Source organism: Zophobas morio, unplaced genomic scaffold (assembly GCF_036711695.1).
Source record: "Zophobas morio isolate AGI-343-1 ecotype UQ-CSIRO unplaced genomic scaffold, CSIRO_AGI_Zmor_V1 ptg000024l, whole genome shotgun sequence".
Lineage (NCBI taxonomy): Eukaryota > Metazoa > Arthropoda > Insecta > Coleoptera > Tenebrionidae > Zophobas > Zophobas morio.
In genome coordinates, this window is record NW_026972129.1 from 14768097 (window position 1) to 14781240 (window position 13144).

A 13144-nucleotide genomic window follows, 5' to 3' on the forward strand; every position below is an offset into this window, starting at 1 on the left:
TGCGCCACTAGTAATGATAATGTAAAAAGTGGAACTTTGACCATTATATTTCTAAAAAATAAAAAAAAACTATACAGGTGATCAATAATACGCACTCGTTGGCATCTCATTAATTATTATTATTAGAAATAGAAAAAGATTTAGCAGTTAGAATTGTACGGCTTTTTGAGGAGCATAAGCAAACATTATATTCCACTGTACAGAACGTTCTATTTTTGAGACACAATATACAACTTCGTTTTTAAAATGGAACATTTATATATATTTACGTGCCTGATTGGCTTCTTCTTAAGCTTGATATTTTTTTTTTATTTTGATGCGATGTTGCCACGTAATTCCAATTTTCTTGATTTTTTTAAGGACACGAAGGTTCACAAAAAATCGCAGTGGGCTTATTTGTAAATCTATCATTACAATATTCTATGGATAGATAAACAGGGGCGTGGGCTTTATTATAGTGCCAATAAAATTGAGCCTTACTATACGGTGTTTATAAAAAATTTTAAATTGCTATAATTTTCAAATAAATTCAATCTTCAATTTTTTTACATAAAATATTCCATGTATGATCACTACATCTTACTATGGTATTTTATTCTCTTTCTCTTTTGTTGCATTTTTCTATACTTAGAGTTGAAAATGTTGCCACCTGTTGATTTTGCTTAAAATTTAGCAGCTTTCGGTTGATTGTGAACGGCTTTTAGTTAAAAAAAATGTCGGAATATGAACGTTGCCAAATTTAGCAAGGTGTTTCAATAAATAAAAATAATAAAAATATTGGATGTAAAGTCCAGGTCATTTCGATGTGTCCTTTGGATAAAAAGTAAGGTTGGTTACACTGTCCTGGTCCCTGCATGGCTTTTTTGTTCAATATGGTTGACAGCAACGAGATTTGACGTTTTATCGACAAGCGCATTAATTAATTAATTAAGCGGGTAACTTTGAGTATTTTGTTTAAAAAAAAATCATTTGTGGACATCATTACGTTCAATCAAGTTCTTTGACATTGAAAAGAATTAGAAAACGTTTTAACCTTACTCAAGTTTTCCCCCGTGTTTCCCCCAAAATCAAAAAACACCTTACACCCAGCAATTTTTCAAAATTTACACTGGGAACTGGATACATACGTAGAAATGGCCTGAAGTGTAAAATACGAAGTCCACCACCGTTACAGTTTCTCCCGGTAACATAGGCGGTAAGTGTGTTCAATTTAAAAATCACAAAGTAGGCGTTGAAGTTTCATTTGACACAAACGGCATGTCTGTTCTTATAACATCCATTTTGCAAAAACATAACCTGTTGTATGTTATATGTTATGTTATAAGAACAGACATACCGTTTCTGTTAAATGATGTTCCAGCGCTTACTCTGAGTGATTTTTCAATTGAACACCCGCTATTAACGTGGTAGGTATTACTAGATCCAAATATAAGTAGATGAAATTTTATATTACCGACACAAAGCTACAGTGCTGGACTTTTAATAAAGAAACGTACTTTTATGGACCTATATGTTATTCCAAAATCAAAAATCCACCAACACCCGCAATTTCTTTGAAAATGCAACTGGCAACGTCGCCAGCGTCAGTTTTAGTGGTTTATTGTAGTATGTAATAATTTAAAGTTTTTCTTTTCATTTTACTTACAGTTTCTTTCCATTTCTAACATATATATAAGCAATTTTTATTGTAATTGAATTCAACAACTGGTGGATTTTTACTTCCCGACCGTAAGCTAAGGAACCATTGTAATAGTACGAAAAAACACCTTTCCCGTTTCTGTCTGTCTGTCTGTTGTCTGTGTCGATTTTGTTTCGACAGACAATTGCCGAAACTACCGAAGCGATTGTTATCAAATTTTATATGTGTGTTAGGAATATCGTGTACATACATACAATAGATAGCAAAACGCCAAAATTCTCCCACCAACAATGTGATGATGTCACGTCACCATTTTGAGTAAAAAACTATTTAAATTTTGTAAAATAACAATCCTGTTTTTGTGGTTTATGAATCTGCCTTGATATTTGCCACGTGTTTCATGTATTTCACGCAAGACAAGACTTGACTTTCGGTGCGAGGGTATTGTGGTGACCAAATCTGAATTAAAATTTCGCGCTAAAAAAATTAACAGCGGCGCCAAATCACATTTGAATAATTTTTATTTGAAAAACAAAATTCAATTAAAAAAATCGTTAAACATAGGCAATCATGTGCACGTTAACGTTTTTTGGATAGTTGGTAGCGCGCTAGGGAATTCTAGTTAGAGGGTTGGTAGGGGAAAATATGGCGGCTTGGTAGAGAGGTGGAAGCATCATTGTTGGTATGGTTCTCTGTGTGAGAGCATCGTAAAAAGATAAGTTTAGTTGGTTTGGTAGTTAATAAAAGAGAGGAAGCTTTTGTTTAACGACAATTAATCGTAACGACGACGACGTCACAGTTTTCCCCAACACGCGTAACTAATTCTTGCGGTTTTCTAATCGGAAAAAAGTGAATTTTTGACCGACGCTAGCACGTGTAAATTTTATTCATTGCTTGTAAATTCACAGTTCATGTTAGGAGTTTAATCGTTAACTGGTGCTAACACAATTTAACAAACATTAGATTTATTTAAATAAATAACGTTTCTGGATGCTAATACTTAAGCCTAATATTATAACACTTCCCAATTCTTCACACAAGATTGCTGATAGTTTATTTACTGCAGTTAAATTAACAAAATTCATAATATCATGGACTGAGGGACGGGGGAATTAAAGATTTCTCTCCTTATGCAGTTATCATTGTATCATCACATCACCGAGGAGCTTTCCTCGCAACGCCTGATGAATTTTGTGTTTAATTATTGTGTTTTGTTTGGGATAAGCAGTCCACGATACAAACCCTCAAAACAAATTGTTTTAAGTAACCGATCACTTAGATCATGGCATAATGTAACATCATATAAATTCTTTGTTTGAATCGTTGATAATGTGTGGCAAATATTAATCTCTATCTCACAATTTTAACTTCAGTAATTTTCTTTGTTGTATAATTTAAATTGAACGTAAACTTTCATGCTCTGCAGTTTCTAACTTTACGTAATATTTTTATTTGCACAAATTTTACTTCACACCAGATTGTTTTTTTTTATATATAAATCTTTGCTAGTTTTTTTTATGTAAATATGTTGTGGATGAATGTTTCCATCATATAAATTATCTAATGTCCAATTTTAATATCAAATACGAATTATTTGTGGTTTAAAATTTCACAAGATTGTATGGCGAATTTAAATGTTGTTTATTGCCCTTTTTGAAACTTTGACACTTGTTCAATTGTAGTTTAAAATCAGAGTCATAGAAATTGAACTTTTAAATGGAATTGAGGTTAAATAACACCGAAATACGTGGCAGAAGCGGAGGGTGCGATTCCTAGTCGAGCTGGCGGGATTTATCGTGCCATCTGCACAAAGGATGCAGGCTTTGTATATAAGTCAGGGAAACGGTCTGGACGACGTGCCACTGTCGCTGCATAGTTTTTAAATTTGCCGCCACACGCTCGTAATAACTTGTGTATTTGCATCCAGTTACTTTACTTCAGAGTTTGCCTTGTTTTGTGATATTCAAATATTTGCATTGATTCAGAAGTTTAATTTTATTTCATTTAAAAATGAATTCAATAAGTTTTTTTGGAGCTGAGAAGCGATTTTTTTTTGTCAGTGGAGGAATATAGTATATTATTAGCCAAGGTTGCAGAGCCAAGCATTCTAGACCGAGCGCAAATTAGAACCCGAGACGCGCAGCGTCGAGGGCTCTGAAGCGCGAGGTCTAGAAGTGGCTTTGCAACCGTGGTTAATATACTATTTTTTTCACTAGTAGAAACCATAAGACAATAAACTGAAAAAATAAACGTTCAATTTTTTGACGCAACATGATTTTGTTTTGATTTCTAATCAAACTTAATCTAAATCTTCAACACAAAGAAAACCGTTTATACTTGTCGCTGAGTTAATCATTTTATCTTCTACCGTCTACCAACTACCATGCGTATACTCAAGTAATGTTTGTAGCACACATTTGTTCATTTTTTAAGAAATAATCACATCAAACATTGCGTACATAACCTCAATTTTTCTTTTTGAACCGGTGGTCGCAAAAGTTGAATTTGCTACCTCTAAATGAGTCGACATTTGCATGCGTCATGGCTGCTAGTGAAAAAAATAATTTTGTGTCCTCCATAAATTTTGTGTTTTATTTAGCGGTACTTTTCCAACCTTGGGGTCCACTATTTGCATCTGAACGCATCCCGCCATTTTTCAAAAACACAACGTAGGGTTCCATTTTGTTAGACGATTACAACCAAGGCCAAATTTTGAATTTTAGGCGGGATGTTTGGGTTATCACAGTATTTCTGTCTAAATAAGTTTAGGCCATATCATAATGCAAATATCCCGCCCAAAATTAACTAAATTACAAAATCCGCGAGAAAATCAAATTTGGCCTTGAACTGTAATCATCAACATAGTGGTACCTTGTGGTTTTTTATTAATGGCGGAATGCATTCAAATGCAAAAAAGTGTTCAACCCCAAGGTTGGAACAGTGCTCTAAATCAAGATTCAAAATATAGAGGACAACTTATTTATTCGTTTATTCGTCATTGAAATACACTGGAAGGCTGTTCATTATTTCCCAGCTGCAAAAAACTTTCCAGTTTTCAAAAATGAAATTAAAAGTTACAAATCGATTGGAATTTGACACATTTAAATATACAAAGAAAAAAAGGAAATTACAACACGCAACGTGCGGTTACCACACGATTTATAAAGCTTACTTCCATTTTGCAAAGGAAGCAGCCAGGGAATATTTTGTCATTTTTTGAAAAATGCCAATTTTGCCGTACTCTCCCGTATTAAATTTTGGCCACTCTTGAAACACACTTTAAAAATTAGGTACTTAAGGCGTTTTCCAGTAAATTTCAACTTCATTTTTTCAAAACTTTAAAGAATTTTACCGGAATCGATGAAATGAAAAATGATAATTTTCGAGATATTTAAAAAAAATTCTTTGCACACCGAATTTTACGGAATTTTTTGAAAATCTTGATCCGCGACCAACAAGTTATTTTTTCGTATCAGATGGTCGAAATGTATTTCGGACAATTTTTTTTTTGTATTTTTTTTTAAATATCAATTTTTCCATACCCTCCCGTATGAATTTTTTTAACCATTTTTTAAGTACACTTTGAAAGTTACTCAAAGATATTTTCTTGTAGACTTCGATTTGTAGAAATTATTTTCGGCTTCATTTCCTCAAAAATTCCAACAATTTTTCCAGAATGAATGAAATGAAAACGTCAATTTTGGAAATATTTCAAAAAAATCATTTTCGAACCGAATTTTGTCGAATTCTTCGAAAACTCTTAATCCGGGACGATGGACAAGTTATGTACTTTGAATCAGGGGTCATAATGTATTTCGAAGATTTTTTTGGGAATTGTAGTCAATTTTTCCATACCCTTCCATATAGAATTTTTGCCCATTTTTGAAACACACTTTGAAAATTTTCGAAGACATTTTCTTGTAGATTTTGACTTCATTTCCTCTAAAATTCCAACAATTTTTCCAGAATCGATGAAATGAAAAACGACTATTTTGGAGATATTTAAAAAAATATATTTTCGAACTGGATTTTGTGGAATTTTTCGAAAATCTTGATCCGGGACCTTTGACAAGTTGTGTATTTTGAATTAGTTCGTCGAAATGTACTTCAAAGAATTTTTTGGTGCTTATTAGTCAATCTTTGAAAAATGTAAATTTTTCCATACAGACGGTCACGGCGGCAGATAAACACTCACATGAACAGTGACAATCAGAAAAACTCTACATCTGGGCGCGGAGTCGTCACTATGCTTCTGTCACGTGTTAAAAAAAGTTATAATCTCGAAATCAGTGCGATCGAAATCAAAATAAGATGATGTCAGAAAACGCTCAGCGTACGTCGACACCAAATGTTCAAATTCAAGCTGTAAGAAATGATGTATTAATTAAATCTCTAAGATGGTATTAATTTAACTGGTGCCAATTTTCAACTTTCAAAATGAATCAGTCTTTAAGATTAGTTTAAATCTCGAGTAAGAAGTTATAATGTAATATATTGAATAATAATAATTAATAACTTCCAAAATTTTAAATATTATATCGTTCTTAAAATAAGTTGAGCCAGAAAAGGTTCATTTTCTTCCACGTGTTTTACGGGAACATTTCCATTATTGTAGTTAAATTAAACTGCGAATTTACAAACAATAAAACAAAAATAACACGTGTTGACGAATTTGTCAAAGTTTCACTTTCATATTCGAACATCGCTAATTAACTGGTGTTACACTAGTTACACTCTTTGAAGGGGACAGTGGCGTCGAATGCGATTCACAAATGCCCTTTAGTGAAATTACAAACAAAACTCTACGTACAAATTTTAACACATGTTTGCACTCGCAACACAAAAATAGAAAGTATTCACCAAACCAGTGTGGAAAATAATACCTAGTACCTTACCTTTCCCTAAAATCATAAGAACATAGTGAAAAAAATTAAATACATGTTCACTAAAAATGCACCTTCATGTGCAATATTACTTGTAGGACGATATTGTGTGGTATTTTTTTAAGATTGTTCATACAGAATGTCTCAGAAATAGTGTACCTACCAGTATAAATTCAGTGACATTGCCTCAAAATATTAGTATTCTGAACAGTAAGTTTTCGCAAAAATGTTTGATAAATCGATATTTATCGACCGTTTCTTCATCCTTGAACTCTAAAAACACACAGGTGCATTACAATAAGTATTACGTACGTTGAATGAATCAAAATGTATATACATATTTGATACCCATTTATAAATTCAATAACTCTGAAAAGTAGACTGAAATGAAGCGAATCCAGTTTTTTAACGTTCATGAAGACGACATTTTATCGACATATTTATAATAGTCTACGAAAAAATAAAAACATGAAAATGATGTAACAAATGTTTATGTGTCGTCACCTAAATCATAAACATACGTATCCGAAGTTACGAATTTGCACAAGTGGGTGAAGCTTCTGAAATTCTAACTAACTTAAGTAAGACTGACCTGTTATAACCAACTTAGTAGTCAAGGTAACAAAAGAAACTAATAGTGAGTAAAAATGTCTATTTTCCTCCTTTCTACAGTGTGAAATAGATTTACTCACTTATAAAAAATAAGTGTTCATTAGACGTAAATTTCATTTTAAATGCTACAATGAATTGAAATGTTTGTAAATGGAATAGAGTCGCTACAAATGATCAGCAGTTTACCAAGCACGGACAATCTTCCGATAACGATTGTATACCTACAAGCGTGCACTTCTAAATTTAAATCGCTATTGTATCATCAACAGTGAAATTAATATTTTTTGGTCTAATTATAACTAAATAACACAATTTACAACAATTAACTATTTGTTATATTCACATTCATCTGGATTTTCGATCCCTTTATCAAACGCCGTATACAAAAACAAAATATTACAACTGCACACGAAAAAAAATATATAACAAAACATCAGCGCTTCTTAGAGAGCATCGGCATAATTATAATCTCCACAGCGTGTAAAAAGTGTTCAGACACTAAGAAGCACTGACATGCTTATTTTTCAACATTAAAACGTAAAATTTATAATCTCTGTTGGCATTTTACAAAAAAGAAAGCCTCCCTCAGTCTTTAAGTGTTAAAGAATTAATTGAATCACTAATGAAACCCACATAGTCATTTTCCACTATTTTCAATGTATCTGCCTACTCCTAGACACATAACCCATTTAATTTCACATTATAAAAGTGTAATTCAGTATAAAAATGATTTTAAGTACTTGCATACATTTAAGAAAAAATAAATAAATGAAGCAGGGTTTTCGTTCTTATAATTAAAAGATACTGGCCTACCTAAATTTTCTCTGACAATAAAAGCGAACGATATATGAAGCGACAATGAAATTTTACAGTGAATGTTATAAAACCGAACATTTTATCACTAGCATTATTCAGGTATTCCACGTAATATAACTCACGGTAATATTATCAAAAACGTTTAGTGTGAGAAAAAATAGCGTTTGTAGTCCACTTGGTTGAAAATTTGCAGGTGTTTTAAAACGTTATTGTGAATGAGATCTGGAAGGGCTTTGATATGTTCTAAGTCATAAAGACTTTTTATAAGTAAAAACTATGATATTAAGCAGCAAAGATCCGACTAAAGCAATTTTAAATGATTGATCTGGAAAATGAAAAAGTCATATAAAATTTTACTTTTTTCAATCTTTGTACAAAATCATACGTTACATATAAGAACATGCACTTTCAGGAAATGACTAAATAACGGGTTTTAAAGCACTGAAAATACAATTCATGTGTTATCAAAAACTATTTTTTCTCAGAAATTTGAAATATTAGTGGATAACTAAAATATGGTCCACCTGAGTATTACAAAGTGAACATCACTTAAAATAAAAGCACCAATTTAAAATTACAAAAATGTGACAAAAAAAATAAATTTTTGAAAATCGACTAGACGCATTTATTTCTAATAAGAAAAGTCACGACGTGTATATGGGTAAAGGATGTGCTTCTGAATTAATAACATATGTGTCCAAATCTAACAACTTTGGATCATCACTGAACAACAAATACAAATACTTCAACGTTTCACTCAGAAAGAACGACTCCATCATATCTTTCGGTCTTACATTTAGCGGATTTTTCACATTTCCGATGGAAGTATAACCATTTTTAACCTTTGTGTAATTTTCAAACCCTTGGAAAATTTGCCAACCCCAATCCTGGTAAGTCTTGTTGCTCGTAAATTGGTACACGTACCAAAGACTTTCTATATACTCAGGCCGAAGTAAATTATGAGCATCATTATTCTTCACATAAATATCATTAGAGTTTTCACCCTAAAACAAAACATGTAGAAACTATAAACACTCAATGTGTAATTACTTGAATATTGAAATAAGTAATTTCAGGCGCTAAGAACGTAGGCTGTTGAGCATAGGTCTGATAACATGTTGTAAGTAATTCTTCTGCTAATTTCATATGACTATCTGGAAGACCATTGTGGACACCGAGGGCCAAGGTACCAGGTAAGTAACAAGTAAGATGGTCCATCTTTGGTTTAAAATCTTTACCACCAACAAGCAATTCCCCAATGAAGAGAAAACCATTAGGAACTGTTCTTCGTACCAAATTTTTCTCAACTCCTGTTATACTTGTGACATAATCATCTCTTAAACTGTTTTAAAATTAAAATGTGTTGTTTAAAAATAGACAACTTACTAATCAATTGTTTTGCCTGTTTGTAACCACTGTTTGAGTAAATATTCATAATAACTATCACCTCTAGCTCCCAATGTGATGGTGGCATAAGATCTAAACTGACCCGTGTTTGCATTTATAAAAATAGGAACTAACCCATCTTTCTTTTCTAAAGTGTGAATGTGTTGTGAGACTTTAGAAACCACATTCTACAATTGAATAATTTTTACAATGGATGGATTTTTGTTAAAGAAAGATAACCTACTTCATATTTAGGGTTTCCCGTGGCCCTACTTAAATCTCTAAACTCCAGCTGTATTGTAGTCACTTCCGATGTACTACTGTCGGGAGACCACTTTGGTGCATGTGCTTTTCTTGTAAATAAATTAACATCAGAATATGGAATTCCTGATTCTGATTCAAAACTTGGCAGTAATCGATCAGCTAAATCAACCTAGAAAAAAAATCAGACTAGACTAGTTCTTGCTAAAAAATCTTGACACTCACAGCTTTGGTAAGAAACATCTTGTCCTGAGTCAAATGATAAATACTGAGTAGACCCCCTAGAACTCTGATTGTTACTTCAAACAAATTCACATCTCTGTTCACATCAAAATGTAGATGTTTTTCAACCCAGTCTCTTGCTTCATTATATTCTATAAAAATATTTCATTACTATGAAAATTTTAAATATAGCTGCTACCTTTCGTTAGCCCCATAATATAAATTGTGTCTATTGAATCTATTATAGTTAATCCAAGCCCAAACCAATCATTGTATCCTTCAGTGATTGGCTTTAAATGGTCATGACCCCATGCAAATTGCTTATATCCCTGCCATGCATGCTTAAATGCTTTTACAACTGCTTCCTGTCGTGGTGTTGTAGGCCCAGTAAATTTCTTTAAAATTTTCGGGGGCAAAAGAACCTGATTTCTATTGTTTTCAATTTCAACACCTGCAGGCTCTTCGAGGACCTGTCCCCCATGCTCCATTTCGTTGAAGATTGTATCGACGTCTCTGGGGTCATTTCTAATATTACTTAACACTTCTTTTCTGCTATCACTCACAATTTCAGTCATACTACTTAACTGTGTCTTGTCTGACTCCGTGGACACCAAATAAAATACAGTTAACGTCAACACAATAACCACTGTGTAAATACAATTTCTCTGACATTTAGAAAGTTCGTTCCAGTGCTAAAATGACGAAAACAATTTTATTAATACATATAATTCACTACCGCTGCGTGTTTAATTTACCCTTTTCAAGCTTTTGCTTCTTCTTTTATCATGGATGTTTTCACTACCACCAGAAACGTCAAGGGTTACATGGTCCATTTTTACGGGGTTTTAAGACATCTGCATAATTTTAAACATTGGGTACTCACTAGACAAATACTCGTACCGGACGAGAATAATTAAAGTTATCAAGTTCAACAACACATCACAAAATTAGAAAAATTAAAATGTTGTGTCAAAATTTTAATTCGTGCGTCAGCTGTCACATGTCAACATTCAGTATCAACGTAAAATTAAGTTTCAAAAGTAACTAGAGCGCATCTCGAGAATCCTACCTAACCTAATAAATCGCCGAAACTGTAAACACAAAAATTAGAAATACTAAATTATTCCACGATGTTGGCCGTACAAGGTATGAATCAGTCTGGAATTCCAGACAAAATGTGGCAGCCACCATGCGTGGCCTTTGAAACAACGTAAGTCGGTACTTTTTTGGTGTTCCGTATATTTGGAAAGTATTGTTACAGAATGGGAGAAATTACCATTGAGCTGTACTGGAAACACGCCCCACAAACTTGTAGAAACTTTGCAGAATTAACGAGGCGAGGTTATTATAACAACACAATATTTCACAGAGTGATAAGGGACTTTATGATACAGGGTGGAGATCCCACAGGTACGGGTAAAGGAGGGCTTTCAATTTACGGACAAACGTTTAAGGATGAAATACATCCAGAGCTGAAACATAGTGGGGCGGGGATTTTGTCCATGGCCAATTCTGGACCTGATACGAATGGCTCACAGTTTTTTATTACTTTGGCCCCTACACAATGGTTGGACGGAAAACATGCTATTTTTGGAAGGATCCAGGCGGGGATGAATGTTGTAAAGAGAGTAGGTTTAGTGGAAACGGATAAAAATGACAGACCAGTGGATGAAGTGAAAATAATTAGAGGAAAAGTTATAAAAAACTAATAAATTAGCTGTAGGTTTTTTACTTAATAAAGACAGTTTTTTAACTTAACAAAAATGCGGGAAATGTTAGGGTTAGGATTGGTCAGTGGCGAGTTCAGCATTACCTAAACCTAAACGCAAGAAATGTCCCTAGACCCTGCCGTCAACAAAAGTAAGATTGACACATGTCAACCACAAAAACGTCAATAATGATGCGTGCATTTTTTTAAATTTCATACCACAATAATTTAACTAGTATTTTTTAATATGCACCGAAAAATAGATTCGAAAATGATTTTAACAGACCACTTTGCACAATCATCCTAGTTTGTAAGTTTAATCAATATTGAATTTAAATTTTGAAAGGAAGCTTGTGTGCAACATTTGTAGTGGATCATTTATTTATATCCAGACCTTGGGATTAAAGAATTTGTCGCAGTAACATTACGAAATACGTAAAAAAGAGTCCTTACAATGGATAATAACAGTATTAATGTTCACCCACTTACGAATAACCCCACTGCTGCATGGAAAGAAATATTTAAAAACCAGAAAGTACTTAAACTGAATGTTAAGACACCTTGCAAACCAGCGGAACCAAATAAAGTTAGATTTGTATGTATGAGTGATACGCATTCTCTCATACGAAACATCACTTTTGACGTCCCAGATGGTGATGTATATATTCATGCCGGAGACTTTACAAAATGTGGCCAAAAAGAGGAAGTTATACAATTCAACAAGTGGTTAAGTATATAACTTAAAAGTAATATATATTTTTTAATAACAGCTGCATTGTTGTAGTGTCTTTACCTCATAAACATAAAATTGTGATATGTGGAAACCATGAACTAAGTTTTGATAAGAAGTTTTCAGACTGTTTTAAAAAAACGGTTTCATCTAGACACACTGGTTCTCTGGAAGATGAGGTTCCTAATTATGGAAACACAAAAGACAACATCAATGATGCTGTGAATACTGAGAACGTAAGACAGTATTTAACTAATTGTATATATTTAGAAGACTCTGCAATTGAAATTTATGGTATTAAAATATATGGGACGCCTTGGTGAGTATTAGACATTTTTTATTTGTGTGGATTTTTTTATGTATCATATTAGGCAACCAGAATTTGGGGGTTGGGCTTTTAATCTACAAAGAGGCGAAGAATGTCTTTCTAAATGGAATTTGATTCCAAATGAGACAGACATACTCATCACCCACACACCTCCTTTGGGTTATGGTGACCTAGTTTGCTCAGGGGTTAGGGCTGGCTGTGCTGAATTATTATCAACCGTGCAACAACGGGTGAAACCTAAATATCACGTTTTTGGACACATCCATGAAGGTAACATGAAGGCACTATTTGTGTTACAAATCAAGTTGTAATTTTTTCAGGCTATGGCGTATTTTCTGATGGAAAAATTATCTATATCAACGCTTCAACATGTGATATTAATTATATACCTAAAAATATTCCAATAGTTTTTGATGTTCCTTTGCCAGAAGGGCAACTTAAAGACTAGGAAAGCCCCTCACCTTGTAAAGCTTCTTTTGTAATTTAATTTATACTAGTTTTAATCATTTTATACAAAGTGGTGCAAAAAATGCTGAAAATGATAACTGGCTTTTATTTA

At 33.0% G+C, this 13144-nt stretch overlaps 3 protein-coding genes across 4 annotated transcripts; 2 read left to right on the forward strand and 1 right to left on the reverse strand.

Moving 5' to 3' along the window:
- Positions 1–7159: 7159 nt before the first annotated feature.
- On the reverse strand, positions 7160–10820 carry LOC135135250 (endoplasmic reticulum mannosyl-oligosaccharide 1,2-alpha-mannosidase-like). Its single transcript, XM_064064274.1, has 7 exons — positions 10575–10820; positions 10019–10511; positions 9823–9971; positions 9581–9769; positions 9337–9524; positions 9001–9292; positions 7160–8954 (listed from the first exon to the last, which is right to left on the reverse strand). Exons 1-7 carry the CDS (start codon positions 10650–10652, stop codon positions 8595–8597), a joined length of 1749 nt encoding a protein of 582 aa, XP_063920344.1. The 5' UTR covers positions 10653–10820; the 3' UTR covers positions 7160–8594.
- Positions 10821–10856: 36 nt separating this feature from the next.
- Positions 10857–11583, forward strand: LOC135135255 (uncharacterized). The gene is made up of 2 exons (XM_064064282.1): positions 10857–11029; positions 11081–11583. Exons 1-2 carry the CDS (start codon positions 10950–10952, stop codon positions 11526–11528), a joined length of 528 nt encoding a protein of 175 aa, XP_063920352.1. The 5' UTR covers positions 10857–10949; the 3' UTR covers positions 11529–11583.
- A 93-nt stretch (positions 11584–11676) lies between these two features.
- Positions 11677–13130, forward strand: LOC135135252 (UPF0046 protein C25E10.12). 2 transcript variants are annotated; one of them, XM_064064277.1, is made up of 5 exons: positions 11677–11837; positions 11898–12258; positions 12312–12576; positions 12629–12855; positions 12906–13130. In XM_064064277.1, the coding sequence occupies exons 2-5, from the start codon at positions 11982–11984 to the stop codon at positions 13031–13033; spliced, it is 897 nt and encodes a 298-aa protein (XP_063920347.1). In that variant the 5' UTR covers positions 11677–11837; positions 11898–11981; the 3' UTR covers positions 13034–13130. The 2 variants fall into 2 exon arrangements, with proteins under 2 accessions (XP_063920347.1, XP_063920348.1); XM_064064278.1 differs by having other exon boundaries at positions 11920–12258.
- Positions 13131–13144: the final 14 nt, after the last annotated feature.

Excerpts from the sequence above, each read along its gene's own strand:
- LOC135135255 (XM_064064282.1), top strand. The coding sequence starts at position 10,950 with ATGTTGGCCGTACAAGGTATGAATCAGTCTGGAATTCCAGACAAAATG. Across the intron at positions 11,030-11,080 it reads TGCGTGGCCTTTGAAACAAC|AATGGGAGAAATTACCATTG; the intron begins GTAAGTCGGTAC and ends GTATTGTTACAG.
- LOC135135252 (XM_064064277.1), top strand. The coding sequence starts at position 11,982 with ATGGATAATAACAGTATTAATGTTCACCCACTTACGAATAACCCCACT. Across the intron at positions 12,259-12,311 it reads ACAATTCAACAAGTGGTTAA|TGTCTTTACCTCATAAACAT; the intron begins GTATATAACTTA and ends GCATTGTTGTAG. Across the intron at positions 12,856-12,905 it reads TTTTGGACACATCCATGAAG|GCTATGGCGTATTTTCTGAT; the intron begins GTAACATGAAGG and ends TAATTTTTTCAG.
- LOC135135250 (XM_064064274.1), bottom strand. The coding sequence starts at position 10,652 with ATGGACCATGTAACCCTTGACGTTTCTGGTGGTAGTGAAAACATCCAT. Across the intron at positions 9,770-9,822 it reads AGATGTTTCTTACCAAAGCT|GTTGATTTAGCTGATCGATT; the intron begins GTGAGTGTCAAG and ends TTTTTTTTCTAG. Across the intron at positions 9,293-9,336 it reads ACAGGCAAAACAATTGATTA|TTTAAGAGATGATTATGTCA; the intron begins GTAAGTTGTCTA and ends ATTTTAAAACAG.